Raw genomic sequence first — 27,916 nt, 5'->3', positions numbered from 1 at the left:
GTCACTGGTGGTGGATTGCTTTGCATAGATGGTCCCCGGTAAGGGAATTCTGTTCTTTTCAGAACTTCTAGGTAGATGCTTATTATATAGAGATGTTTTTCAAAAACAAATTATTTCTCTGTTAGACTTGAAATAGAAAGCATATGCTTCAGATTAGTAGGTTGAAAGTGTCTGAGTTAATACTGAATTTATGAATGAAAAGGCTGCATCTCTAAATTTGGACTATTAGAAGTTATTTTAGAAACCAGCTTGAAAGGATTTTTCTTTTATAACAGCTTGAAGAGTACAGAATAAAACTGTATGAGTCCTACAAATATTAATCAGCTAGTTTAGACAGTGATATGTCTTTTCATTTTCACTAAATGACTTTTTGTTGTTTCTTCTTTAAGTTCCTGGGCAACTGAAAGTTTGTGTTAACTCCTGTGGGAGTGTTCTCAATTTTGATTAAAATTCCCTAGCAAGTGTCAGTTTGTATCAGTACATCATGAGTAGGCAGGTGCTGACGGATGAAGAAATGTGCTCCGCCTTCTTGTCACTTTGTGAATGGATGGTGAAGGGTATGGTAATTTGCTCTTCACTCCAGTGGAGCAGATAAGCAGGAGTGTCTGCTGTCGCAGGACCATTTTATTTGCATAATGAGAAGAATGGTTTGGAGGAGGGTTGCTTGAGAATAGGATAATGAGGCACATTAAAAATAGAAATACTTGGCCCTGTTTGCTTTTATTCCTGATATCTTTAGAAACGGTCTTGCCTGTGTTGCTTTCCAGCCAAGAGCCTTTTGGGAAAAGGTGATTAAAGGGGTTGGGACTGGTGCCGCCTGCTGTCCCTCCTGCCAGTGTCTTCCCCCAGCCCTTCCTGCAGTGCATGCACAAACCTACACTCCATTGACCCTCCTGGATTTCAAAGTGCTAAATAGATTTTTGTGTCTCAATTAAAGAGTTGCTTCCCTTCTATAAGCCAAAGTCTGATTCCCGCCTACATCCCAAAGATAAACTACCTTCCTCTGTTGCCTTCATTTGGTTGTTGCTGTCAAGGAACGTAGTCTATGATACATACATTTTCCTCAAGTAAGAAAACAACATTTCACTTGTATTTCTCATTAAAGGAAACCTGTAAGGGATACTGATTGATGCTGAGAAGGCAAGAGGTGGCAGTGGCTGAATTGAAGGGAACACATCTGCTTTTGCCTGAGAGAGTGCACTGCACAGTGCTTAGTGTTAGATTTATGGAATGGCTCCTCTCTCAGCGTTGTCCCGGCTTTACACAATTTGGTGCTTTGTTGCTATCGAAACAGCCTTATTCTGTAAGCCACTGTGAGTGTGCAGGGGGAGGAGGCTGTGGCGGGCAGGGGTGGTAGTAGTAGTGAATGACACAGCTTTGCCGGATGACATGTAGCGGACCTCTGCATCAGCCAAGAGGAATTAAGCTTTGTCACTCCCCACTGGGACTACCTTTCTCCTGGTATGTGCGCAAGGAATTCATGTGCTGCTGCCGCCGCAGCCACCAGAGCAGAGCCCTGAGTACAGTTTGCCAGAGAAAGCAGTGAGCAAGAATGATAGCTGTCTCTTTTAAATGCCGCTGTCAAATTCTGAGGCGACTTACTAAAGGTATTGTGCTTTCCTTATTATTCACTCAGCGAGTCTGTTGCAGCACCCTATAAACACAGTTTAATGTTGTTGTTGTTTGTTTTTTTTTTTTTTTTTTACTTTCAATACGACTGGCTTTGCCATTATTCTCAGCAACAAAGAACTCAGAGAAAAATGTAAGATAGATAGATAGATAGATAGATAGATAGATAGATAGATAGACAGACAGACAGACAGATTTGGCTTTGCTTTCTGCCCGTACATCCTGGCTACATTTATGCTGAAATCATGAAACCAGGTTATGTGATTTTTTTTTTTTAATGACTTCATTCCGTGCTGAAAAGAAAATGTGTTTGGGTCTGGTGCTGAAGTTATTATTGGAAACCATCATTTCGCATGCTGATTAACTGGTCAAGAGAAGTCAAATGTGCATTTGTGTCCTTCCTATGCTACACGTACTAAACGCAGCTGGCAGCATCAGGACTCATACAGCTGGTGACCCCACAGAAAAATTGTTTATTCTATTAATTCCCAGCATCTCATAAGCTTTTTCCCAGGACAGCTTTAATTTTCTTAAGTGTTAAAATTACATGTTCAAAAATATATTTTCAAATGCCTGTGTGCTGTTTGAAGAAGTTTTCTTTCAAAGTAAAAATCATTACTCTGTATCTTAGTATCAAGAATTATGGCTTATGAAGGTCTCCCTTGGAACTCTAAAATATTCATTAAATCTCTTTGTAGTATTTAAAGTGTTTTCTTTTGAAATCACTGCAGTTGTTTCATCTCATTTACTTTTTGTACCTACTATTGCAAAGTTAGTAAATGGCTGCTTTAAAAATCCGGATGGATGGATGGATGGATGGATGGATAGATGGATGGACGGATGGACAGATGGACAGACGAGCAGATAGATGTTCTCTTGAATTATACTAGATACGACCTGTACCATCTCAAGATACTCCCTGAGCTAGTATCTTCTTTAGAGAAAAATGCATTATTAAAAAAGAAACTTCACCGTGAATAAAAGTATGTAGATGTAAATGTCTTTCTTTTCTAGCCTGTAATAGAGTACTGTCAAGTAATTAATGGTTGTAATTATGCTCTAGAAGCTCTGAACCTATAAATATGTTAATGGATGCTATTTCTATCAGTTGAGTTTGACATCAGAGTTCCTCGATCACCAGCAGTGCAGCTAAAAATGCAATTAATATTTTATTTGGCAGAAAAATGAACACAAAGCAAATAGTGAGAAATAGATTTGGAGTCAATAACAGGAAAGAGAATAAATACTATATTCCAATTTACCAAATGCATTTGTAAGTTGTATAGATTGCAGAGTGAGTTCTTTGAAAGGATTTTTTTTTTGGAAGAATGTAAGAAAGAGTATCCATTTTAAATTAGGCTGTTAGTATGGGGCTGTAAATTCTGTTTGCCCTTTATCCTGTGCAATTGGTACAAACACACAATTTCTTTTTACAAATCACAATTAAGATGCTATTTTTTATGCTATAAGTTTCTGTAAGGCTTGTGAAAGATACATCTCTTATTCTGAGAAAGTTTTTTTCCTAGCCAATTTTAGCATTTACTCATCTTGGCATTGAGAAAATGATTGCATGCGTATACCATAATCATGAAACAATCACTGTTTTCTATTCATGTGTATCAGAAATTGTCTTCTAAGGTCTACATACTAAGAGGATGGTGAACCCAAACATTTTGAGTACTTAACACTACTTTTAACTTTTCTCAGTTTTCTGAATCTTGTGGAAACATTGATCACTTCAAGGGAAGGAATCAACTCAATTGAGTTGCTAAAACTCTAGACGGTTGAGGCACATGTTGACATTTTCTTTTTCCTTACCTTCCCCCATCTTTATGTCTGTTCCATTTGGTATTTAGCATAAGCCCGCCAATTCATGATTAAAATAAAATCTCAATGTGGAATCAATTTGCTGTAATTGGGCTCCTCTTTGTGTTTGGCTGGACATTCATGTATTTGCACAAATGTGTTTGAGTAACGTAATGCATTACCTTGGCATCCATAGAATCATCAAAGTTTGAGTTTCAGCAGTGCTACTTGTTGCTCCTAAGTGGATCCACTAAGTCCCAGAACCCCACCCTTGCTCATGGTGGTAGTTTTTTAGGCTGCCATACATCTAACTAAAACCTTAAGCTTGTCCCTGTTTGGTATTTCAGGCTGGAGATGGATGCATGGTTGGATGGAGATTTTTGCATCTCGTCCTCCTACCCCCACAACGCCCACACCCTCACCTGCTCCACCCAGGCATGCCTCTCTCTTTATCTCCTTTGAGGACTGCACTTGATACTCACTCTTCCAGATACTTAGCACAGCGCTCTGAACATAAGATGTGCTTAGAAACTGTCTGTTTAAATGAACTGGGTTTGTCTAGTTGAAAGTAATGGGACATATGAATTTTCTTGGATTTCTTTGGAAATGATTCCAGAGTTTTATTAGACCCCTTGTAGCTAAACTTGTACCTGTATCTTGGGAGGGAAGAGGTTTGTTTTATGTCTTTAAAACTACTTTGCTATTTGTAGTTGATATTATCCCTAAGAAAAAGCAATAAGACAGTTCCAATTTTTCTTTAATTTTCTGAAGAAGAAAAGGATGAGATTAAAGGAAAAATATCTCATTACAAATGTCAGTCTTAGTGTTTGAATTTATTATATTCACTTATCGCTTTCTTCATTTAACAAATACCTATTCAGTTCCTACTATATACTAGGCACTAACATTTTGTACCATTATTCTGGGCATATAAAGCATATATTATATTTGGTACAGGGTCTCGCTGTGCAGCTTGGACTCATAGTGATCCTCCTGTCTTCAGCTCCCCCAGCACTGGTACTACAGGTGTGTGTCACCACACCTAGTCTCAGTGTCCAGCTCCATGCACCTGGAGGTGGGACCGGTGCAGCATGTGGTACCAGAGATTGAACCCTGGTCCCTGCACTTTCCTAAGCAGGCCCTTATATCAAGCATTTTTAATCAATTTGATGTTGAACAATAGTAAACACATTGATGGAAGCATAATTTTGAAATATTTATAGAATATGTATTTTATAGGCAAATTCTCGTGTCACTCTCACATGGATACATGATTCACAGTTAGCGCAGACCGTATCGCAGGTGAACTTAACACTTTTCAAACTTAGAAACTGAATCTTTGTCTTATTAGGGCCTCAAGTAACTGTTTCAGCTATTTTTGCCTTTTCATACCCCCACCAATATATAGCAAGAAGAAAATAACCTTTGCCCAAAAGACCTGTCCCTGCCACTATGCCAGGAACATGGAGTCACAAAAAAACTGACTACTGTCAAAAGCATTCCTTTGCTCCTGACACTGAAATCCAGAGAAGACATGCTACCACTCTTCTCCACTGCCTCTAGATGAAGCATGTCTACCGACTGCCTCACCTTGCAGCTAAATCCAAAAATAACATCTCAGCTTCTCAGCCACGTCTGACGAAGGAATTTTCTTGTGTGAGTCAAGCGTGGCTGCTGGCATCTACCTGCTTAGCTGCTTACCTGTGAGAGTCCTGCTGGGGGCTATCACACTGCAGGAGAAGAGGACCTCAGCCTCCAGAGGGAGTGTACCCTCATGCCCTTGCAGGCTTTGTTCTTTTGTTTCCACTTGTCACGATGCCATTACTGTGCTTCGAGACAGGTTGGCCTTGTATGTAAAGAAACATTTGCTGTGGTGCTGACTGCTGCGACTGCTTCTTTCTCTCTCAGGCAATCCTGTTTATAGTTCAGAGATCTGGACTTTTCACGCTCCGCTGGCCATGGCATTTCCCAACCCCATGCTTTGCTCTACCAATGTCAACAACAGCCAATTAATATCTACTGACATTTCACAGAGTATGACTCTGATCACCTTTTATGTCTTTTGTTATCTACTGCAGCTCCCAATTTTTGCCCCACAGGCTTAAAATACTCACATCCCAAATCTCTGCCTTCATGTTAGTATAAATTTTAATATTTTTTATCAGAGCTGGCCTGAGTGTCATTTTATTTTTTAATTATTTGCCTTCACATTCTCTCTCTTTCCAAACACACATATGGCTTTGAATCCAATTAACCATCCAGGCCCTTTTCCCCTTAGCTTACTCCAGGCAGTCCTGTTGACTTGCAGCCCAGCAGGGTGTCAGAGCGAGATGTTTGTGGCCAGCCCCAAGTGCTCACTGGTGAGTCTTCTACTTTCTTTCTCCCTTCCTCTTTGACTCCTTCCTGGTTTCTCCTCATGCCTTTCTCTTGTGCTGCCTGGACATTTACAAGAACTGCTTTCTCCACTGGCACTGAGTAAAATTAAAAGGCTGTGTGTTTTGATCACACCCACATTCTCTTCTTGTCAGTCTTTGATCTTAATTGTGCCCCAATCATGGAATCATCATACTTGGAAGGGAAGGTGAGACTGTAATCCAGGCCTGGCCTCTGGGGAGAACTGAAACGCAGTCACCATATTCGCCTAGCAGTATTATTCTTCATTCTCTCCAACAAGAACAGTCTCTAGTTACCTTTCAAGTAACTATTCAGGTCACCTCTAAGTCACTTTAAACTCTGAGATTCCTTGGCACTCTGCTACCCAGAAAATAATTTCCTATGTGTAAATTCAATCAAATGTGAAATACATTCAATTTGTTTATTGTAATGAAAGAAGAGAAATGCTTTCTGCCTTTTCTGGCATGCAAAATCTCTTAATCCGAGCAACTCTGTATCAGTCATTGAATGCAGTGCCGTGGTCTGAATGTGATGGCTCCGTTTTCAATAGCTCAAATTTTCTGTTTAGGTCCCTCCACACTTTCCCATCTGTCTCTGTAATCTCATGGCTCCTTCAGCATTCTCTTCTAATGGCTCTTCATCTACTCTGTGATGATTCAGAATTGATTATCATCTGGGTTGGGAATGCTTTCTCTCTGCTGGATCTCATTTCTCCTGTCTGTCTATTCTCGTCCCTTCTGCTAGCCCTCATGGCCTTCTCTGTCAGCTCCTGCCATCTGTAACAGCTTGACTACATCTCCACCTCATTAACTTTCCATCCCTCTTGAAACCTCACCTGAAAACATCTTTTTTCCTTTACGTCTACACTTAATTTCATATGATCAAAGCCATTTTATTTAACTTATTTGTCATTTTAGCCTGTAAACCTGCTTAAATAGCTTTCACTTAAACAATGCTTCAAAAATATAAGATTGTCTTATTTTGTTGGACTTTGATTTTGAACAGGAGAATTTTGCAACACAATACCAGGCAAGTGTTGCTCTCCAGCAAGTGTTAGGGATAGTGCTGGCTATGTGTGATGAATTTCTTGCTGTGCTTCTGGGACAGCGCTTTGAGGGGATTTAGGTTGAATAGTGGTTCGGACTGCTTTGCTCCTTAGTGGTCTGAAGTTTTCTTCTATAAAACTTGCTAAGCTTATCATAGTGGCATGTCTGTTTCTCCTCCATCATCTGACTAGGAATTCACTGCTGGAATGTTTTACTTCCTTTAGATGAAATATTTGGCTCTATCTTGCATGAACCCCATAGGAACCAAAAAAATCCAGCCTCTTCTGATATGACTGTGGCTGATCAGAAAGAAAGTGGCATTTTCCAAGGAAAAGGAAGACCAATTTAGGATAGGTATTGTAACACTTTGAAGAAAATGTTCAAAAGGAAGAAAAGTAGACAGTTCACATTTATTGAACCCTTACTATGTGCCAAGCACTATTCCAAATACTTGTAATAAAACTCATTCTAACAAAAATACTATTGACAGTACCAACATCATGCAAATTAAGAAAGCAGAATGTCCGAAGTTAAAGGACATTTCTAACTTCACAGATACAGGAGGAGACATGGAACTAGTTCTCCACATTGAGAGGGGAGAGAGAACCACAGACCTACTCGTGGAGAAAAATAAGAAGAAATCTACCAAAACAATATTATGAACCTCGAAGCACCCATATGGTGTGACAGGAACAAATACACCATACATAAGCAGACAGCAGGATAGAAGATGTGTTACCCGTCTCAGCTTCCCATTTGTTATGTGTGTGGCTAAAGCAAACATCCTCATCATCAGAATAGTAATGCCAATAATAACCCCTGATCTTACTCATGAATCTCAGGGTTTTCATCTTTAAAATTAAAAAAAAAACACTTATGAAATACATTTCGTGAGGTAGTATGCTCGTTTTAACTATGATAAAATTATCTAACTTTCTGTTGTAGCTGACTTATTAGAATTTTTTATCATAGTGAATTCACTTCAGTCTTGAAGAAATATATATTTTGATAATTTCTGACCATTCCAGAAAAGGCAAAATATATGCTTTCTTTCTGTTATTCATAAAACTTAAAATTTTGTTATATTTATCCTATATTTTCTTGCCAATAATTTACTCATTGGTGCATATTAGTGCATTGTACATATTGTGCAGTTATTATAAGATAATGTGGCTGTGTAGTATATTCAGTTTTTAAATTATCAAATTTAAATCTCCAGTTTGTCTTCAGATTTTCATTCAGAATTTTTTCATGTTTTGCATATTTGCCTATGTGTATTTTCATGCGTAAGTCTCATTATGACTGCTTAATATATAGACTGCACACACTGTATGCAAGACTTTTTTAAGAAACAGAGGTGGTAAATAAAAAATCAGGAAGCAAAGTAGTATAAACATGCTGTAATATCCAAAAGCAAAGTGAGGATGAGAGTACAAGGTGAGAAACAGTCCTTCTTCAGTTTTCTAAGTGGGTCAGTGCTGACCTTTGAGACACCTGGTTGAACAGAAAAGACATTTCTCAAGCAAGACTGTAAGGGTTTCAGGCACTCGCAGGGGCCCTGCACATGGTTTACGCTCCTGGGAAAGCTGGCAGTAAAGGGCAGAGGGGTGGGGGTGGCGCGGAGGACAGGGCCGCATGGGCTTAGGGAACAGTCTCCCCATGACTTTTCAAGGAAAAAGCCAACAGTGAGGCAAAACTTCAAAATGCAAACTAGGGGAGGGATGATTCCTAAACAAGGTAGTTCAGGGAGAGGGCGTGAGCTTGGGATGCAGGTAAGTGCCCTGAGGAGAGCAGGAGCCCACCTGTCTGAGACAGGAAGAATAGAGGAAGATTTTCAGGTAAACATCAAATAAATTATCCTAACTTGACTTTCTGAGTAAATCAGCAGCAGACTCTGAAAACACATATTTTTATGAGCTCTTTGTCCAGAAATTTCTAAGTTGTTCTTTTGCATTAGAATCACCTGGAGAATTTGCTGAACTGTAATAAGGATCCACCTCCAGAGATTATGATTTACCTGGATCGGGTAGTAGAGCTATTCTGTTGAATTTTAACCAAACTCCCAAGTGTTTCCGCTGTGTAGAGTAGGGCCACTGACCTAATTAGGCAGGAAATGGAGATGCCATGCCCGAGTGTGACCCGCTTAAGCCTTCTATCAAGAAGTACCATTAAGTGAGCTCTAAACTCTCCTCATCCTCGTCACTTATGTCTGAGTGGGCTTCTCCAGCACCTCAGCTTAACAGAGCCAGCTCTTCTGACATTTGCCTTCAAAAGAGGCTCCTGGATATGGGTTATGACACATTTGCATTATACATTGTCATAAGATTTTTAACACCTAGTTAGAAAATGACAGTTGACCAATACTTGTTAAGTCCTGCTCCTGAATGGCTCACAGCCCACAGGACACAGTGCAGACTCCAGCACAGCCTCTGCACACATGGTGCCCCAGCTCTGTGTCATGAAGGCCACTGCTGCTTTTGGGATTCTCAGTAGATCATTTTGTTTTGTGGTCCACTTCTCAAATCATCAGCCCTTAACATTTGACATCAGTGTAAAGTAGAAGAATGTCCAGGAAGGGATGAAAAGAAGTATTTCATTTTCATGTAAGTTTTCTTATTACTTAGGGAACTGTGTGATCTGGAGTGTGGTTTAGATCTGAGGTGCCCCCCAAGGACCACATGTGCTCATAGGTGGGAACATTTGGAAGGTGACAACTATGGGGTGGTACAGCTGACTTGTCGTTAGAACACAGCAGCCCTTCAGAAGCAGCGGGTTCTGATAGGCATGACACGAAAGAGTACATCTCCTTTCCCAGCTTCTGTCTGCTTCAAGGTACAGCAGAGATCCCTTCTTGGTCCTTGTCTCAGTCCAGGAAGTTTTTTTGTTTGTTTGTTGGTTTGCTTGTTTGCTTTGCAGAACTGGGGATTGAACTCAGGCCCTTACATGTATTTGTAAGCCCATGGATAAGTTGTTGAGATCCTGTCAAGTTAATTCCAATCTACCACTTCCAGTGCAAACCACAGCAAGAATAAAGACACTAAAGCATGTTTATAGTTATTGGGGAGTCAAGGGATCCTAAGTCCAGCAATGTGATAGCTATCAAAATCTGGGTTATATTCAGTCATGAAGGAGGAGTAGCTTGGGGATGAATGACTGAGAAGCTCAGGAAGTAGATGAGTACTGTGAGCAGGGCTAGGTAGGAAGCCTGCATGTATCTCTGCGATATACAGAGAGAAGAATATGCAGAGCGTAATCTGCATTATGCAGCTGAGATAATATCTAATGTTTTGGAGTTGGTGCTTCAGCTCTGATGTGTAATCTCTCAAGCCCCAGGAAGTCATAGCTTCTGTCTTGAGGCTCGATCCCAGCGGACAGCATGGAGCACTGGCTGGCTCTTCATCTTGTCTTGACCTGGCTCATATTAAAGAGCAGCAGGTGTGGGTTACCAAGGGAACATGTGTGCCGTCTTCAAAGACTACCACCAGCGCCTCAGCTAGACCATTATCCATTGCTTAAAGCCAATTGAAGGGGTAAAGAAAGGTCCTAATCAGCTCTGTAGATATCAATACAGGGAAATAGGGTCAGGCACAGCCAAAATGGGGACAACTACTCTTCTTTCAAGGAGAGTGGCCCAGATGGTCCTCCACAGCTGACACTTTTCCTTTCCTAGGCCCAGCCTCTGCCTGGAGCTGGCCAACCTTATAAGGACTTTACATCTAAGTAATGTGAGCCAAAATAAATTTCTCCTCCTTTAAGTTGTGGGTGATGGGTGTTGAGTCCAAGCAATGGTAAAGGACTCAGGCAGGAGCTAAGGCCCCCTGACTCCTTCTTTCCCTTTATGTTTAAAGAGAAAGTAATTAAAACCCAGTTTACAAAGTTGTTCTGCTTTGAGTATGTGGTGTGCACTGCTTCTCAGGGATTCAGCAGGCTTTCTCATTATACCTTCTTCCTTCCTACTATGTCTTCCAATTTTAACTGAAGTTGATCTCCTTATTGTTAAGAATTCTACCTTCATTTGTACCCTTCAGGGAGTCTGTTTCTGTAGCCCTCAGTTAGCGGTAGACGCATGCTGGTGCCAGATTGGACAGAGCCAATGTTTAAAGCTTTAAGGATTTTGTGAGCTCATTATTAAACCCAACTATTAACAACTTATATAAATATAAGTGAGCTGTACTAAACACAAATATCCAAAATCTATCACTTTGTAATCATTACTTCATTTTATAATTTATACTTTGGATATCTACTATAGCTGTGTGGCAAGTAATAAAAAACATCTTAGAAATAGAGGACAAATTTCTGGGATCTTAAGTTGTTGATAATAACGCAACATACACTTTCTTTTGAGGCTGTCAGAAGCCTAGAGGCAGGACCTGCAGTAGAAAGCTAAAAGCAGGATAAAGCTTGGCATCTTGATTCATTGTACATCTCTCCCCCTCCTTACCTTAAAATGCTGGATCAGATCCCCGTCAGCCCAGCATGTAGGCATACCAGTCAGCTAAGGAATGTCTGTATTACAGAGTGTATTAGACTTCAATTTACTTAGCTTCTCTTCTCCCTCTTCAATACTGAGGACATTAACATAAGAGTAGCTAAAGTAATTTTCAGGGGTCTCAGCAATGCCCAAATGCCAGCTTTTAAAACATCCAGTTTGGAGCTCCCTGGAGCCATGCCTAGAACTGTAACTATTTTCCACTTCAGATTCTAGGAAGGCAGAGCTTTGCAGACCATCCGTGTTCATATTACCTCCCCAACACAGGAGTAATTTCCCCATGCTGGGGACTGAGGCAGCCCCCCTCCAAGCAAGAACAAACATCTTATGGGAACAAAATGGCCCTTCAAGCCATAAGGATTCTACCAGAGCCATGAAACCAAAGTGAAATAGTGATTCATAGAGCCCAACGCACCTCTGCTCACCCATAAAACCTGGCCCTGTGCTGTGAGCTGGCCAGACTGAACCTCTGCCTCAGAGTGAGCCCCTTCCATGTGTTCTGCTGAAGCCATTTACCTATTCTCTCTTACTCTCAGATTCTCCCTGTGCCTCAGACTGAAATTCTTGTCTGTGATGGCAGCCTACAAACACACACTACGGAGCCAGTTGATGTCCCTATCTTTTCTTTGAGGGACTTCCTTAGAGCCCATGTACTAACAGAAATACCATGTGCAACATGTGGCTACACTTCTCTTACAAACTCCCTACTAAGTAACATTAGTTGATAGCCCCAAACCAACAGTTGGAAGTATTTACAACAGAAAACCTGGCAAATGCTCTAAATCAAGGAATCCCTTTACCCAACCCCAAGGCAGATACTCAGCATTAACTAGTAGACCACTGAACAGATACTCTTGACCTGTGAATTCATGTAACCTGTGTAGACCACTTCCATTACACTTTCTAAATAGGATGGTAATTATGTTTATCCATGTACAACATCAGACTAGAAATTCCTTGAGGTTAATATACATGCTTTACTTATCACTTATATCATAGGCTTGTATGATTTGGTACAAAGGAATTGCCTGATGTATTCTGTTGGATGGATAGTGTCAATTTCTTTCTTTCTTTTTTGTATTTAGGATAGGGTATACAGGATGTACAGGGTCTCACTGCATAAATCGGACTCATAGTGATCCACCTGTTTACAGCCCCCCAAGAGCTGGGATTACGGGTGCGTGCCACAGATAGTGTCAATTTCTAAAGATCTCCAGAATTAACCAATCTCACACATTCACTTTAGACTTGGAATGTCTCAGATACCTTGCCTTTCACCTAAGTTTCTGGTTTTTGAAAATGTTCTTTCATGTATTCATATCACAGAAGGAAGTAAGCTCCGGGGATATCCTGAGGATCTTAAGCACCCCCAACACCTGCTAATTTCCCAGTTTCCCTTTTAACTAGAGAGGTGTTCCTTGCCCTCCCTCTCACCCTCCTTCTCGCAAAGCCTGCTCAAGGCTGGAGGAAGATACTGGCCAGATGCCAGGAACAGCACCAGGGAGCTGGAAGCTGAAGGACAAACTGTTGTTAAATTCTGCATGACAAAATTCCCAATTGAATTCAATCTGGGGAATATTTAGGACCCCACAGAGTTTCTGATTGAATTGAGTCTCCTATTCTACCAAGCTAGCTGATTTCTTATAGCTCAAAAGTGAATTTTATTTATTGCCTTTGTTTTCTAACTGGTTTGTTGATGAATTTAATTAATAAACTGTGAGATTCAAGATAGTTTCAATGAGTAATTAATCTCCAAAAGTAGTTTGTAAGGTGCTGTTTCTCTGTGCTAAATGCATGCCTTCCAAATGTTAAAGCCTATGTAATAATTAGTAACTACTGCTCACTGACTACCAACCTTTGCTCCAGTTACTTCCCAGATTATCAACATGAAAGTAAAAAGGGCAGTGCTAACGCAGGCTATCAAGAGACCAGTGGTTTTTGGAAATTTTTGGAAAATGGAAAGTAGATAAACCAAAGCAAACATTACAATCCAGAGCAAATACGAGAAAATGGAGGGGTGTCACACACAGGGGCTGCAAAGTTGTGTTGTTTTGGGAGATCAGGAAGGAAAAAAGCAGAGAGCGGGTTTAGTTTTTGCAGGAAGGAGTCTGAGGTGATGATGACCACCAGAAGGCAGCCGCGCTGTTCTACTGTGGAGTTGGTGGGGGACAGGCGAGTGCTTGCCTTGCTGCCTCCACCAGCCGGAGCCTTACGGGAAGCCTGGCAGTTATTATGCCCTCCCTTCTATCTGGGACAGACTGGTAGGGAAAACAGCAGTGTAACCTGCGCTAGTTATTTGTATTAGGCAACTTAGCTTTTATTAATAAACGTTAACTGCTAGCCAGAGACCACTGATATTTGAGGACTAACAACTGATCAGAAGAACACAGGTAATTTGGGAATAAAAGAGACATTGTAAAAAGTTTTGAGTAGCCTCAGAAGCCCTCAAGAAGGTGTTACTTCAGTGCATCCGTGCAACAAGGCCAGAGAAGAGGGCAGAAGAGAAGTGATAGACGTTTGGGGGAATAAAACATGACTGCCAAAATAAATATTCACTTAAAGAACATGTAGAGGAAATGAAGGAGGATGCTTGCAAAAAAGTATGTGAAAGATTCATCAGATACAAACAGCTGTAACCTGAAATGCTTTGAGAGAATAGAGGGAAATGAGAGAAGCAATTATAATGGAAATTATTTATGTAAATTTCCATAATTTAAGGGTGTTTTCAGATTGATGAGGCCTTTTAACCTTACCAGTGATGATTAGGAAAAACCTAGACCAATTCTGTTAAATTCTAGAACATTCAAAAACCTAATAAAACCTGAGATACTAAGAACTTCTCAGGACAATTAAAAGTAGATTTCTTACAAAGGAAGTAGAATCAATTTATCAGACGCCTTACCACCACAAGATCTTGAAATTTTTTTGTTCTTTCTAGGTTCTGAGAAGAAAACGTTTTAAAATCAAGAAGTATTTATTAGTCAGAAGCAAGCATAAAATAAAGACCTTTTCTGACTTGTAATAATTGAGAAAATGTGTCCACCATTCTTTAAGAAAAAACTAGTGGAGAATGTACCTGACCAAAAATAAATGTAAGAGGAATGCAGTAAGGCATGAAAGCCAAGGAGCAGTGATTCTAATGCAAGGAGAGTGGAGGGATATCCCGGAAGGACGGAGCTGCGGTAGCCAAGGTTGGAGCACATCGTTGTCGTGGCGTTGGCTCTTGGCTCACACCAAGGGTGGCGCATGTCATCGGAGTCAGAGAGTCTGAAGAACATCTTCCCAAGGATGTGGATTTCTTATTATAATTAGCAAATGGAAAATTGATTTGTTAGATATAATACTATGGCTAATAAGAATTATTGTGACTAATGGATAAAATTAGTAGTGAAATAGAGATGTAAGTGTTCTTTTATCAACACAAATAAAAAAGAAAGGCAACTAGAAACCCTGAGGGGTACAAATGCTGAGGAAGAAAATAAAAATGCAAATGTGAAGCAATGTAAAATAAGTCACATTTTAATTAATTGGAAAAGAATTCAAATATTGCATTTGGAGATTTTCCCACTAACTAGCATAAACTTAGCGTTATGGAAATACAACTGTTGGTTTAAGGATCTCTTATTTGATTCCAGAATAATTAATAATTATATAATTCTGTTTAATAATTATTTGTTGGATTTTTCCATTTTTAGTATACACAAAAAGTACAAAACTCAATTATAAATTATAAAATAATCTACATAATTGTAACTTTATATAACTAAATTTTTAATTAATTATAACTATAGCTATATAAATTTGTAATTATAAAGAGTACTGTTATGAGCTTTTACGATATACTGTAATTGCATACTTGATAAACTTGGAGGTTTATGGAGGTAAGACAAAGAGAGGGAAGTATATATGAGTCCTGTATTCCTTAATGTATACACTGTGTGCTATTCTAATAACAAAATAGTTTCTAATCACTACATGAAGTTGACATATTAAGAATAAAGATTACAATAAAAAGATTGACAGCGTGAAAACTTGGCTGATTATGACATAATTGACAGTTTCCTATGAGAGTAAAACATAGCAGTACTGGTTTGGAGGCCTGTTTGACACTGATGTCTGAGGCAGAGAATGTACATGTTATTTGACTCAGCAGTTGCACTCCTAGTTCTATCCCCATCAAAATGCATAATTTAGGACTCAAAGGACAATTACAGGACTGGTCCTGGCAGCACTATTCATAGAAGCTGAAGATTGGAAGCAACCCAGATATCCCTTGCGAGTAGAGCAGATAAATACATTGTGGCATTTAATAGCATACTGTGCAGAATTAAAGAGAAAGCGCTGCTGCTGTATGCAGCAGAAGGGATGGCACATGGGACAAGATGGTGCCAAGGAAGCAAAGCACAAAATTGTCTATAATTTCTTTAAAAGTTTCAAAATGTTCAAAGCTAATTTACAGTAGAAGCCAGAGTAGCTGTCACCTTCATGGGGGAGGTGAGAGGGAGCGGTTCCAAGAGGGTAGCATAGGCCTGATAGTCTGAGTTGTAGTTGCCCCATATGTGAATACTCACTCTGTGAAGACTCTTCTAGTTGTTTGCTTTTGGTTGTACATGTGTCTTATATATGCTACAGTTCAGTAAAAGTTTATTTTTAATGTTCAAGGTTTAAAAATAGCCCTTTGTTATCATGTAAATTTTACAAACACAATAGAAAAGCATAATTACCAGAATGGAGCAGAGGGGGAAGGAAGGGAAGGTTGTGTAACTGAAAGAAATTCTCTTTCACAGAGCATTGAAGAAATGATAACATTTATTTTAGTAGTTTTTGAAACCTTGAAACAGTAAAAAGAAAAATGAGGAATAAAAACAAGAGACAGAAAAAAATGGAAGGAAAAATTTATGTCTTTTACTGGGCTATACTATTATGCAAAAAACCCAAAACAATTAAAACTAATACTAATATTACTATTAATAGTAATTACCATTTATTCCATGCTTGCTGTTATTAAGAAACTAAATTAAATAATCTATGTAACATATCTCAATTAAATCTTTGCACTTCTTATTCTTTACCACTTTAATTAGAATGAAGCAGTAGCCCAGTTTTAATAAAAAGGGAGCCAAGGTGAAGACACCCCAAAATAACTGAAAAGACATAAAACTTTATTTTGGAGGAAATTTTTCCGCAACTCAGAATATATTCCCTATGTATTAAGGCACAATTGAGCCTGAGTTCCCTGACATTCCAAGGGGTAGGTGAGGATTTCAGTCTGTGTTTATAAATCACTTTGCCTATTTAAAAACCTGCAGATAATCAGTACCTGGCAGTAAATTCTAGAAGAATGCAAACCATAAATGTTAATGTAATGTATGTTAGATGCTATAATCATGATATAGGAAAGGATAATAAAGTTATTTTTTCTGTTGTTGACTCACTATAACAGCTAAGGCCTTAATATTATATCATCAAGCAGTCGTGTCTACAGGAAATGCAGATAGGAGAGTCTAGGCATATTGATTTTTGCATCTCTAGCTCAGCATTTCCCAACTTCTTCAGAAAAAGAATTCTGCTAGGTGTTGAGAGTTACTCCATCGAAAATGGGTTCAAGTTAATTCATCTTGGAAAATGAAACAAAGTGTAATTTTTGCCTTTAAAGATTCAAAACTGTATTAGCCTATTAAAGATCCTTAGAAATCTGATGGGAAATAAATTAATTAGTTTTGTTTAACCAATATTTCCCAAGCTTATTCAGGGAGTGGCAGTTAACATTAGAGATGCCAGATTTGGGAATATGTTAGTTTACCTCTATTCGGAGTGATCAGATATGCAGCTCAGGGAACTTAGAGGTGCTTGTGATTACAAGATACTCAGACAGTAGAATTTCAAATGTGGTCTTAACAAATGCTGTAACATGGCAAACTTGCAGGTGAATTTTGAGAATCCTGTAGTGCTAGTATTGTTGATAAAATTAGATCCGTATGCTTTATAGAGTTGAGATGTGTGGAAGACAGGGCTTGCATTGTTATAAAAGTTTCAGAGACTGAGAAAGCATTTCCTAGACAGAGTCCTCCCACACTCCACGCAGCAGTGAACTGTGAAGATGTTTGCAGTCAGATTAAACTCCCCGCCTAGTCCGCCCCAAACACACCTCCCAGCTGCAGAACTGTCTGCATTTTGAATGTGGCATCTTCTCAAGTCTGTTTCCTCTAACCATTTGGTACTTTGTCATGAATCATAAAAGAAATGACTTGAATTCATCACATTTAAAAAGCTCATTGGCTACCAGATGATGAAAGAGGTACATAACTCATACGCTGCCTAATTTTGAATATGGCTATTCTTGAGGAGCCTGGCAAATTAAGTTCTCTACACAGTGTGCCCTCTTTCATATAGCTGACTGACTAAACTTTGGCAAGAATAGGTTCAATTTTTCATGTGCATAGTACAGAGTTTTGCCAAATATAAACATTTCATCATTAGCATATCGTTATTGATCCTTTCGGGCTGTAATTCATCGAAAATATCCTGTTACTAAAACTGTGGTATTGAGAATGATAGTCATCTTTCAACTTGATAGAACCTGTGGACATAATTCCAATTGGTCTTAAAACACTATCAAGTTGTCTTGATAAACATTAATGAGAAAGGGGTGCTGCACCGTTTAGAATTGAAATTTGATTCATCAAACAAGCATTCGTATCCACACTGATTCTAGCAGTAGTATTAGGGCACAGCCTTTGAAAAAGCATTAATGGCCTGGGCCTTAATCCAAGATTGTACAGGTTGACTCATAGATAGTTCCTGTTTATGGAATCAAAGGCAAAGGGATCAATAGACACTACAATAACTCTAACCTCCTCTCAGTGTGGTAAAGGATAGAGCAATAATCTGCAGAAGCTCTTAATGCAAGGTACGAGATTGAGTAGCACAGGCTTACTGTTTTTATTTTTAAAGAAAAGTAGGATAGAATCTTAATGATGCTGATGGGAAGAATTTTTATGAGATGTTTTCAACATTTAGGCAAATAGTAGAATCTTTTTTTTTTGGGGGGGGGAAGGGTCTACAGTGTGTTCAGGGTCACACTACTAGATTGGACTCATAGTGAACCACCTGTTTACAGCCTCCCAAGAGCTGGGATTACAGGTGCACGCCACCACACCCAGTCTCAGTTGCCGTCTAGGCACGCTCCGGTGGGCAGGGCTGGTACTGCAGGCCCCAGGGATCGAACCCCTGGCCCCTGCACCTGCTTAGTAGGATCTTAGTAGGATCAGTTGTGTTACCAAATCCTAGCATGGTGCAGGCATATGAACTGCAAATCATGGGGAAAGCATCATGAAACAGTTCTCTTAACCATCTGAAGAAATGTGTGCTTTCACACTTCCTCCTGGAGAAACAGTACACAAGGATCTTGATGCATGAGGGTAGAGCTGTTTGCAGAAATTTCTTGGAGCCCTTTTCCCCAGAGTAATATGATATTCTGAAAAGATCTGAAGTGAAGCAGTTTATGTATGATTTCTTCCATATTGTGTTTAACATATGTGGATTTGGGGTATCCAAGAGTGTGGAACTGAGAAATGGGGAGATGTCCTCAAGAGGAAGAGGGAGAGGGAGTGGGAGGGAGCAAGTTCTTCTGGGACAACAGACCATGAAATGAACTGTAGCAAGGGGGACATCGAGGCAGGTTCACACAGCCACGCGTGGTGGTACATGCCTGTAATCCTAGCACTCTGGGAGCCTGAGGAAGAGGATCTTAAGCTCCATCCCAGTTTGGACAGCTTAGTGACTTAGCAAAACCTTACCTCAAAATTTAAAAAAAAAACCAAAGGATTCAATCCTCAATACTCAAAAATTCTATTAAAGATTGATCAGTCATGAAGGACATTTTGAATGGGGTAAATCCAAGTCTTTCTCAGCCTGTGTTCCGCATCTGAAAATGTTTTGAGTGAATATTTTTGTCATCTTTCCAAGTGCGGTGCACAAATAGTGTTACTCTGTGTGCATAAGAGTATGGCTGCCATAGAATATTGAGGCTTAATTACCTCACTAAATCCAAGCAGAACTGCTGCAGTGTTATGTGAAGATAAAGGGAAAATAATTTTGCTGTACGTAAATTTTATCTGGCCAAAATTTCCCTGTCCTAAGTGATAGTATACACTAAGTGCCAAAGACTGTTTCCATGATGAATTAATATTATTTAAGATATCTTAAACAGATAAAAAGAAAAATGAGTAACTATTTAAGTAGTATGCTGGCCAATAGGAAGGCTTGGAATGGTCTGTTAGCGATGTTCGGTGTACAACTAGAGAAAGACTCAGAAAAAATTAGGCTTTTTTTTGGCAGGGGAAGAAAAATGCAAAATTATCTGATTTGTCACATTACTTTAATGAAGGTTTAGACAACTCTGAGTATAAAATATAGGTTATGCAGTATCGAATGTTGGGATCAAGGCACTCTGAGATATTATTTAAAAAATTATGCTAAGTTTTTCCAAACATGATATCTTAGTCACTTACTCATCACTAGGACAAAATACCTGACCCTCAGGGATCAGAAGAGACAGATTTGTTAAGGCTCCTATTTTTCAGTTCATGGCTTTCAAGCTTCCAAGGCAGAAATGACACAGTAAAAGGGTCTAACAAATCTGTCTCCTCTGATCCCTGAGGGTCAGGTATTTTGTCCTAGTGATGGGTGACTAAGATATCATGTTTGGAAAAATTTAGCATAATTTTTTAAATAATATCTCAGAGTGTGTGATCCCAACATTCGATACTGCATAACCTATATTTTATACTCAGAGTTGTCTAAAACTTCATTAAAGTAACGTGACAAATCAGATAATTTTGCATTTTTTGAGAGGAAAGCTACTCACGCTGAGGTAGTCAGGAAGCAGAGAGAGAGAGTCAGGGAGGGAGATCCACTCTTGTAGCTCTCACCCCCAGTCTCCGTCAGTACCTGCCTCCTAACAGCACAGTCAGCGGCTGAACTCCTTAGTGGATGAATCCACTGTCAGCATTGTGCGCTCCTGACCCAGTCATCTTCTGCTTACATGAGACTTGGGAATGTTCTAGATCTCAACTAGAGCCCATGGCTTTTCCTGGTCAGACTGAAAATAGTAGTGGGCATTGTTTGTTGTGCCCTTTCTCCCACCATCTTCTCTACTTTGACAGAACCTAACTAAGATTTCATTTCTATAAGAACTTGTTTTCAGAAGTCCCTCTCCTCCATCAGGCCCCAGAAGTTGTCCCTTCTTTGAGAAATGAAGTCCCAGGAACTTCGGTTGTTACACTCCAAATATGGTCTTTTTCACTGGAAATTCTACAAGAGCAAGGTCTCCTCTCAGGACTCAAATTTCCAGAGGCAAAACATTGTCCAACTTGGTATTAAGCACAGGAACTCCTTTTTGGAATTTCTCAAAATAGCTACAAAAATGATTCTAACTCTGCAGGACTATTCTGTTTCCTATGACTGCACAGGAGCTGTTATTCAAATACCATTCAATTTCTACATGGACCACAGCTGGAAGCTGGAAACTTTCTAGGAAAGAAACTATCAGTATGTCGTATCTTTTCTTGAAAATTACTGTTATCCTTTCCAGTGTCAATAAAGTATTTATAAATGCCCAAAGTATAATTAGTGACTTACATTTAAGAGAGATGAGGTGATCTGTGTATCTTATAATACCCATTTGCACATGTGTGTGACATATGTATATATTTTATATGTATGTTCATATATATAATACATACTTGGACACACAATATGGCAACACAAATTTATTGAATATGTTCTATTGTCTTACTCAAATAGTCACTGTTCTAATGAACATGGTCCATATCTAACTCCTCTGAGAATCTTCAGTACTCACTCAGAGCAGACAGTAAATATACAGACATCTAAGTAAAACTGAATTTATAATCAAATGAATAACTTAGCCTTCTCTTCATACATTCATTCTAAAAATCACAAACATTTTGGTAGGTGTTGCTATGAGGAACATTAAGCTAAAAACAACTTATTAGAAGTTGCTTAGTAAAATCTTATTGGAAAATTAGGTAGAATTATGGTTCAATGAAATACATATTTGTTGAAATGATATAATTGTACAAGTATTATTCATAATTTTACAACTATTGCAAAGTGATAGACTTTGTACTAATGATAGCCAATGATATAAACCATGAACTGAGGGATAAGTTTCTAATTTAAAATGTCAATTAGTACATACATCCTAGATTTAATAGTTTATCCCCATCTTGAGCACCACTGAATTGGTATATGACATAGGAACCATTTGAGAAACGTTCCAGAATGGGACTTCACTGTTCATTCACTTCTAGAGGCATGCCATTATAATATGATACATGTTATGCTATGGTATTGATTACATGTAATCTTTAGCTGTTATTTTAGAATATAAATGTTGGGGCCGGGGAGATGGCTCAGTGGAATAAGCACTTCCCTGGCAAGCGCAAGGGCCAGAGTTCAAGCCCCAGTTCCACAAAAAAATAAAATAAAAGAATATAAATGTTATTCTAATAGCCAAATTAAAAGCTTGAAGGTACATATTAAGGCTTGTATCTAGATGTCCCCGGAAAGCCTCCTGTAGTAATAGGTCCGGCTTTGCAGGGGTGGCTGGAGCTAGTGTGTGATCCTGGAGTTGAGGGTGTGTGATCGCTACATCGCTCCGCTGATATGTTTGGCGCCTCCTAGTTCCCGTAGCCTAGATATACTCTACAAGGGCAGAAAGACACTGCTGAGTCCCTTGCTTGCTTTGCTGCCTTTGCCTGCCATACATAGTTTCTGTTTTGTGATGCGAGTCTGCCATGCCACTGTGCCTTGGAGCCAGCTGATTATGGACTGAAACCTCTACAAACTATTCCCTAAGCAAGCCCTTCCTCCCCTAACTTGTAGGTGTTGGGTTATGTTGTCTCAGCAGCAAGAAAAGTAACTTACACAGTAGTGAATAAAACTCCAGTAAGGATACAATATGAACATTCTTAACCTCAGTGGAGGCCAGTAGTTCACCAGAGAATATTTGGGCAGAAACTTTTGTGTTTTATACATTTAGGCACCAAAATGGGAATCATAGAAAACAAGGTAGTTTAGCTTTTTTCTCTAGAGAAACATAAGTATTGATTTATTTTGATGGCTCTTTTTCTACAGTAAATAATCTTTTTCATTAAAAAAAAAAAAACCCTCAAAATGTTAGCTTGAGGTATGTTTGTAAGATCATCTCCCTGGTCCAATAGCAAGGTACAGCTTCTTTTTCTGTCCCACTAGGAAGTTTACGAAGAACTGCTATACAGTAATTCACCAAGAGTTAACAGCTATTGACATTTTAGTGAGTATGTGGTACAACATGGAATAACTTGAAGAAATATCTCTTTTAATGTCCATTGTTTTAGTGTTGTTTCATTGCTATAACAACAACAAAAACTCAGAACCTGTGAGTTAAAGGAAAGAGGGTTTATTTTGGTCACAGTTTATAGAGGTTTCAGTCCATAGTCAGCTGGCCCCAAGGCAGGGTGGGCTGGCAGAGAGCACGCGGGGGAGAAAGAGCTAAAGTCAAGGCAGGGAGGGAGCAGAAATCGTTCCTCTCGTTTATCCTAACTGGGCTGCAGGCCTGTTGGTTGATGCCACCTGCACCGAAGTTGGGTCTTCCCTCTTCAGCAAACCCTTCAGCCACACCCAGAACTCTGCTGAACCAATCAGTGTAGTAATCCAGTGTTACATACTGGATTGTCACTCCACAGATCCCCACCTATGAGCGCATGTGACTTGGGGGAGACATCTGGGATATAAGCCATAACATCCATTTAAGAAAACATGTTAGATACACTTTCAGAATAAAAAGCCCTTTGAAAGAAGAAAGAAATTGTTCTCTTAGATTGTATTCAGTCTACATCTGCTGTTTATGTTAAATTAAAATCTACGCAGAGACTTGTGCGTATGATTTTAGTAGCCTACAAAACAGAAATAGCATATTAACATTCACATCCTTGAGGATTGTGCCATACTATGTTGTATCCATGTGAAAATGCTTCTTTTAAGTATTGTCAGAAAAAACAAAGTTATCTTCAAAACAATCTACAGTGACAGCTTCACTTATTCGTTCCCAGGCACTTATTGTGCACCTACTGTGGGTATAGTACAGCTCTGAGCGAACATTTACACAGCAGCAAACAGCAGAGGCCTTGCTCCTGCACCCATGGAACAGCCCACCTGGCGGTAGAGTAAGATGATGACAAATGCGCAAGTAAATGCCGAATCTCTATTTTATGCAGAAGGTTCAAAGAGTATAGGATAGGAACACAAAGGGGAAGCACTACCTCAAGTGGAGTAAGTAGTCAAGGCAACCTCTGATATGATATGGTATGAGTCAAGATGTGGAAGTTGGAGCCGGTGAGATAGCTCATCGGACTAGAGCACCTGTTTAGGCAAGCGCAAGGACCGCAGTTTGATCCCCAGTACCACGTGCCATGCCAGTCCCATCCCTAGGGTGTGCTGAGACAGCCACTGAGACCAGGAATAGTGGTGCGTGCCTGTAATCCCAGCACTGAGGAGGCTGAAAGCAGGAGGATCACCACGAGTCTGAGCTGCATAGTGAGACCCTGCAACAACCAAATACATAACAATAAAATTTTAAAAAAAATAGACATGAAAGTCATGTAAATGTCTGGGGGATGAGTACTCTAGCCAGGCAGAAAAGCAAATCCAAAAGCCGTGAGGCAAGCATACAAATCTTCAGGGCGACAGTATTGCTAGAGCAGAGTTAGCAAGGTAAGGTGTTCGGGAGCTGTTTTTAGGAGGGATTTATTGTTGATTGCTTAACGTGAATACGTGCACATTTCTGACCTCTGATGGTCCGCAAAGGTATGAAACCCAAAATTATCACTGTATGTAATACCCTGCTCTGCTTCCAAGACATTGCTTCACATTTACAAAGGCATTTCTAGCTGTTAGAGACCCCTAATCCCAGACCTATAGTTAATGTACATTGCATTAAATTCTCAGTGATCTGCTAACTAATAGTAGCAATAATTTCCAGCACTGTTGACATTGTTCTGATTTTTTGTCTTTTTTGCATTAACATATCAGTCGTATAAATGTTATCATATATTAACTGTGAAAATAATTGTGTACCATTACGTTCACTAATAAGTGCATGTTAAAGTTGAGAAAATTCCTCAGTGGTTTACAAGGAAGGAATTCCTTAGGATAGAGAAGGCTGTAAACTATAGTCTAATGAAATTTAAACTAATTCATATTCTGTAATATCCAAAATTTAAGTAGAATTCCTAAAACAAATGATTTCTAGGTATTGAACAGTAAACTTTTTCTTTTTCTTTTTCTTTTTTTTTTTTTTTTTTTTTTTTGGTTACCACATGCCATACATACTACAGGCCACCAAAACCGGGCGTGTAGTGCACGCTTGTAATCCCAGCACTGGGGAAGCTGAGACAGGAGGATCACTGAGTCTGAGCTACGTAGCAAGACCCCATACCAAGTTAATTAATTAATTTTAAAAATTATTTTTAAAAAAATTCTGAATACCTAAAATAGGGTCATTCTACCTCTATGACGACATTGTGGCCATGATTCATTTTGTGTTGTCTTTCTCCTATCCATCTAGAAGAATTTTATTCATTTTCATGCTGTTTTGGTATATGTTGGATATGGAGAAAAGCCTTTGAAATATAGTGAAAAAGAAGCCTACTGTAGCTGACAATAAATCATCTAAACTTGTATAGATATGGTCTGAGGGATGCTATAGATTTTATAATCTGCTTTTCCAGTAAAGCATGGATATGCCCTACTTTCAAGCCTAGTAAACATTACTTTTTATTAAAAATCATTTTTTAATACAACAGCCTTTTATAAATGCAGAAGACTGAAAGGGGCCTGTTTTACTGAAGCAGATTCTTGGAGTAGAAAGCTTAATAGAAAACCACTTTGGGGCACGAGGACACCCCACTGAGAGACAGTAAGCCAGCAAGGCTGCACCACACTTTCTCACTTTCCATTCTGTCGGGTGGGGCAGGAGGATTTTGGCCAGCAAGGCCTCTGCCTTCCCTCCAGAAGCTGGTAGCTGCAGCGTCGTGGGCGCGCGGGATGCTCCAACGTCTGGTGACACGGAGGCCACAGTGCGTGCTGGCAGCTGTTTCTCATTGTCTTCCTCTTTGTAGGACCCTTCTTGGTGACACATCTTGGACTGAGGAACTGTCATTTAGTGAGCTGACTGCACCATTTAATGGTGACAGTTAGGCGAGGCAAATCTAATTTCTGGTCATTTCCCTGGCAATGCTGGAGTGAAAATGAACCACTGTCACTTTTTTTTTCCTACCTAAGTCAAAATCAAGCTAGTTCCAGTGTTTAAAAATATTATGTGCATTGTTAATCAGCTGTGCCTGAATCGCAATTGGTTCTGACGGATGGGTCTAACTTAGAGAATACAGATGAGGAAAATCGCCAATAGCTTAGAGAGGGTTTTCTATTGGGATGAAAATTGTTTGAGGCTGAAGGCCAAAAAAAAAAGGAAAACTCCCCATTTTTTTAAAGTTCATTTCATAGTGCATCCCTAAAAGTATCTGAGAAGAAGGATCTGGCTTGCCAACAGAAATGCTTGCACAAACCCCACGAGATAGACCATCTTAGCTACACACACTAATCGTATATTAAACACTGAAGGATACAGTCCCTCACTGTCCCAAAATAAAGCATTCTTGCTTGTTTTACATAAAGTAGTGGGCCCTGTCAGACCATCTTTATTTTTTCCCCTCTGCCTTACATGTTAGGATACAAGAAAACATGTCCTATCACTTAATATAAAAGCAATGTAAATAATATTAACTGACATTTGTTCTCGGACAAAATGTGAAGTGTCAGTGATAGACTGGAAACACGCAGCCTGTTCAGAGGTGACACAGGTGCTTGCCCTGGGTGTGGCCAGGGTGAAAAATGAGCCAGGCACTGTCAGGTACTTAGATTTCAGAAGGCAACTTAGAAATCTGATTTTAAATGACAAATCTCCCAATTTTAAAATATCCAATATCCCCCCCAAAATAAAATCTTGTTTGGGTAATAAAATTTGCTCAGAGCTCAATTTTTTTCCATTGCTGTCGCTTTCTAAGCTATGTTACATATTTGTAGAAGAAAAAAGTTATTCATTCATTCAACAAACATTTATTGAGCATCTTATCATAAAGATGCTGGTGTGGGACTTTCAGAGATAATACAAGGTCGTTGGTCTCAAAGAATTGAGAATCTCATGGAAGCCTAAACCAAACCTGGAGAGTGAATCTATATTCATGATTCATTTATTCCCCTCATGTCCATGGGCTTTGAATCAATACTTAGAATTCCAGTGGTTAATCTGACTCTCTATGTCTGGTTTTCTTCAAACCATGATTTAATAAAAAATTAGCTCTCCTTGTATCAATATGAAAACACATTTAAGGCATATTAGTGAGAAAAAAAATAGCAAAGAGGTATATCGGCATGTCACCATACATAGATTCAAACTCGGAAATACACCGCCATGAATGAACTCTAATGTCAACTGTAGAATTTGGGTCATAACGGTATAACAACATTGGTCATCATTTGGGGACATACTTGATAGGGGAGGCTATTCATGTGTAGGGGCATGAGCTATGCGGAGAATATGTCTTCTTAACCTTGTTATGAACCTACAATGGCTCTTACAGTAGTTTTACAGCAAAATGAATATGCAAAAATGAGTATGTGAATCTTTAAATTTTTGTATATGATTTTTAAAAACATAAAAATACTGTATATTACAGGGACATTGAAATATATGAAAAGTATAAAACTTGTGCACAACAAAACAGCAATGTTATACAGATAAGAGTAGTTGCCAGCAGCGGGACAGGAAAGGATAGCTGATGATCTAGAGTTGTATCTGCATCTTATTGCTTTAAAAATAGGGATACAATTTTAACAATTTCAACTTTTTGTAGTGCCTTAATACTGGGCGTCATGAATTTACCTTGAAAACATGTGCTTACATCCCAGTTGGAACACAACAGTGCAGACTTCGTGTCTAAATTTCATGCACATCTCACCTCCCCAGTGTGCAGAGCCCTCTGCATCCCTCCTCCCCACTGCCTGCGCTGTGGTACCACGCCACTCCACTAATTGGTTCTGTTCTCTCTGCCACAAGATACATGCACCTTTCCTTCCCGGCACTTGAGCTGGGAGTTGGCCCCAGCTTCTTTAGAAAGCCTGCTTCAGTCTCTATCCCAAGCGACTCCTCTTTTGTCTGCAACCCTCCATTGAATTCCTCCGGCAACAGGACACCAGGCACCATTCCCCTTTCAGCTTCCTTGGATTTGTATAGGGTGTGTCTCTTTCACCATTACAACCCTTCCTTTTCTGCTTTTCCCAGACTGCCCCTCCCAAATCCAGTTCAAATTCCAACTTAAATCTAAGACTCGATGTGGATTAGCTTTCCTAATAATATTATTGGCTCTGATTGTTCTCACTTGGGCACTTGTTGATGCCTTTTGTAGCCAAGTTCATCTTGAAT

The 27,916-nt window shown here is 39.4% G+C and overlaps 1 protein-coding gene across 2 annotated transcripts in view; it reads left to right on the top strand.

Annotated features, from left to right (window-relative positions):
• The first annotated feature begins 1,499 nt into the window (after positions 1–1,499).
• Positions 1,500–27,916, top strand: part of Grip1 (glutamate receptor interacting protein 1) — a 269,779-nt gene continuing 243,362 nt past the window's right edge. For both annotated transcript variants that reach the window (XM_023716318.1, XM_023716316.1), the window contains exon 1: positions 1,500–1,607. In XM_023716318.1, coding sequence (XP_023572086.1) covers positions 1,553–1,607 — 55 coding nt within the window. In that variant the 5' untranslated portion in view covers positions 1,500–1,552. The remainder of the gene's footprint in view (positions 1,608–27,916) is intronic.

Source organism: Octodon degus, unplaced genomic scaffold, assembly GCF_000260255.1.
Source record: "Octodon degus isolate 3935 unplaced genomic scaffold, OctDeg1.0 scaffold00047, whole genome shotgun sequence".
Taxonomy (NCBI): Eukaryota; Metazoa; Chordata; class Mammalia; order Rodentia; family Octodontidae; genus Octodon; species Octodon degus.
This window is presented reverse-complemented; position numbering and strand designations above follow the sequence as displayed.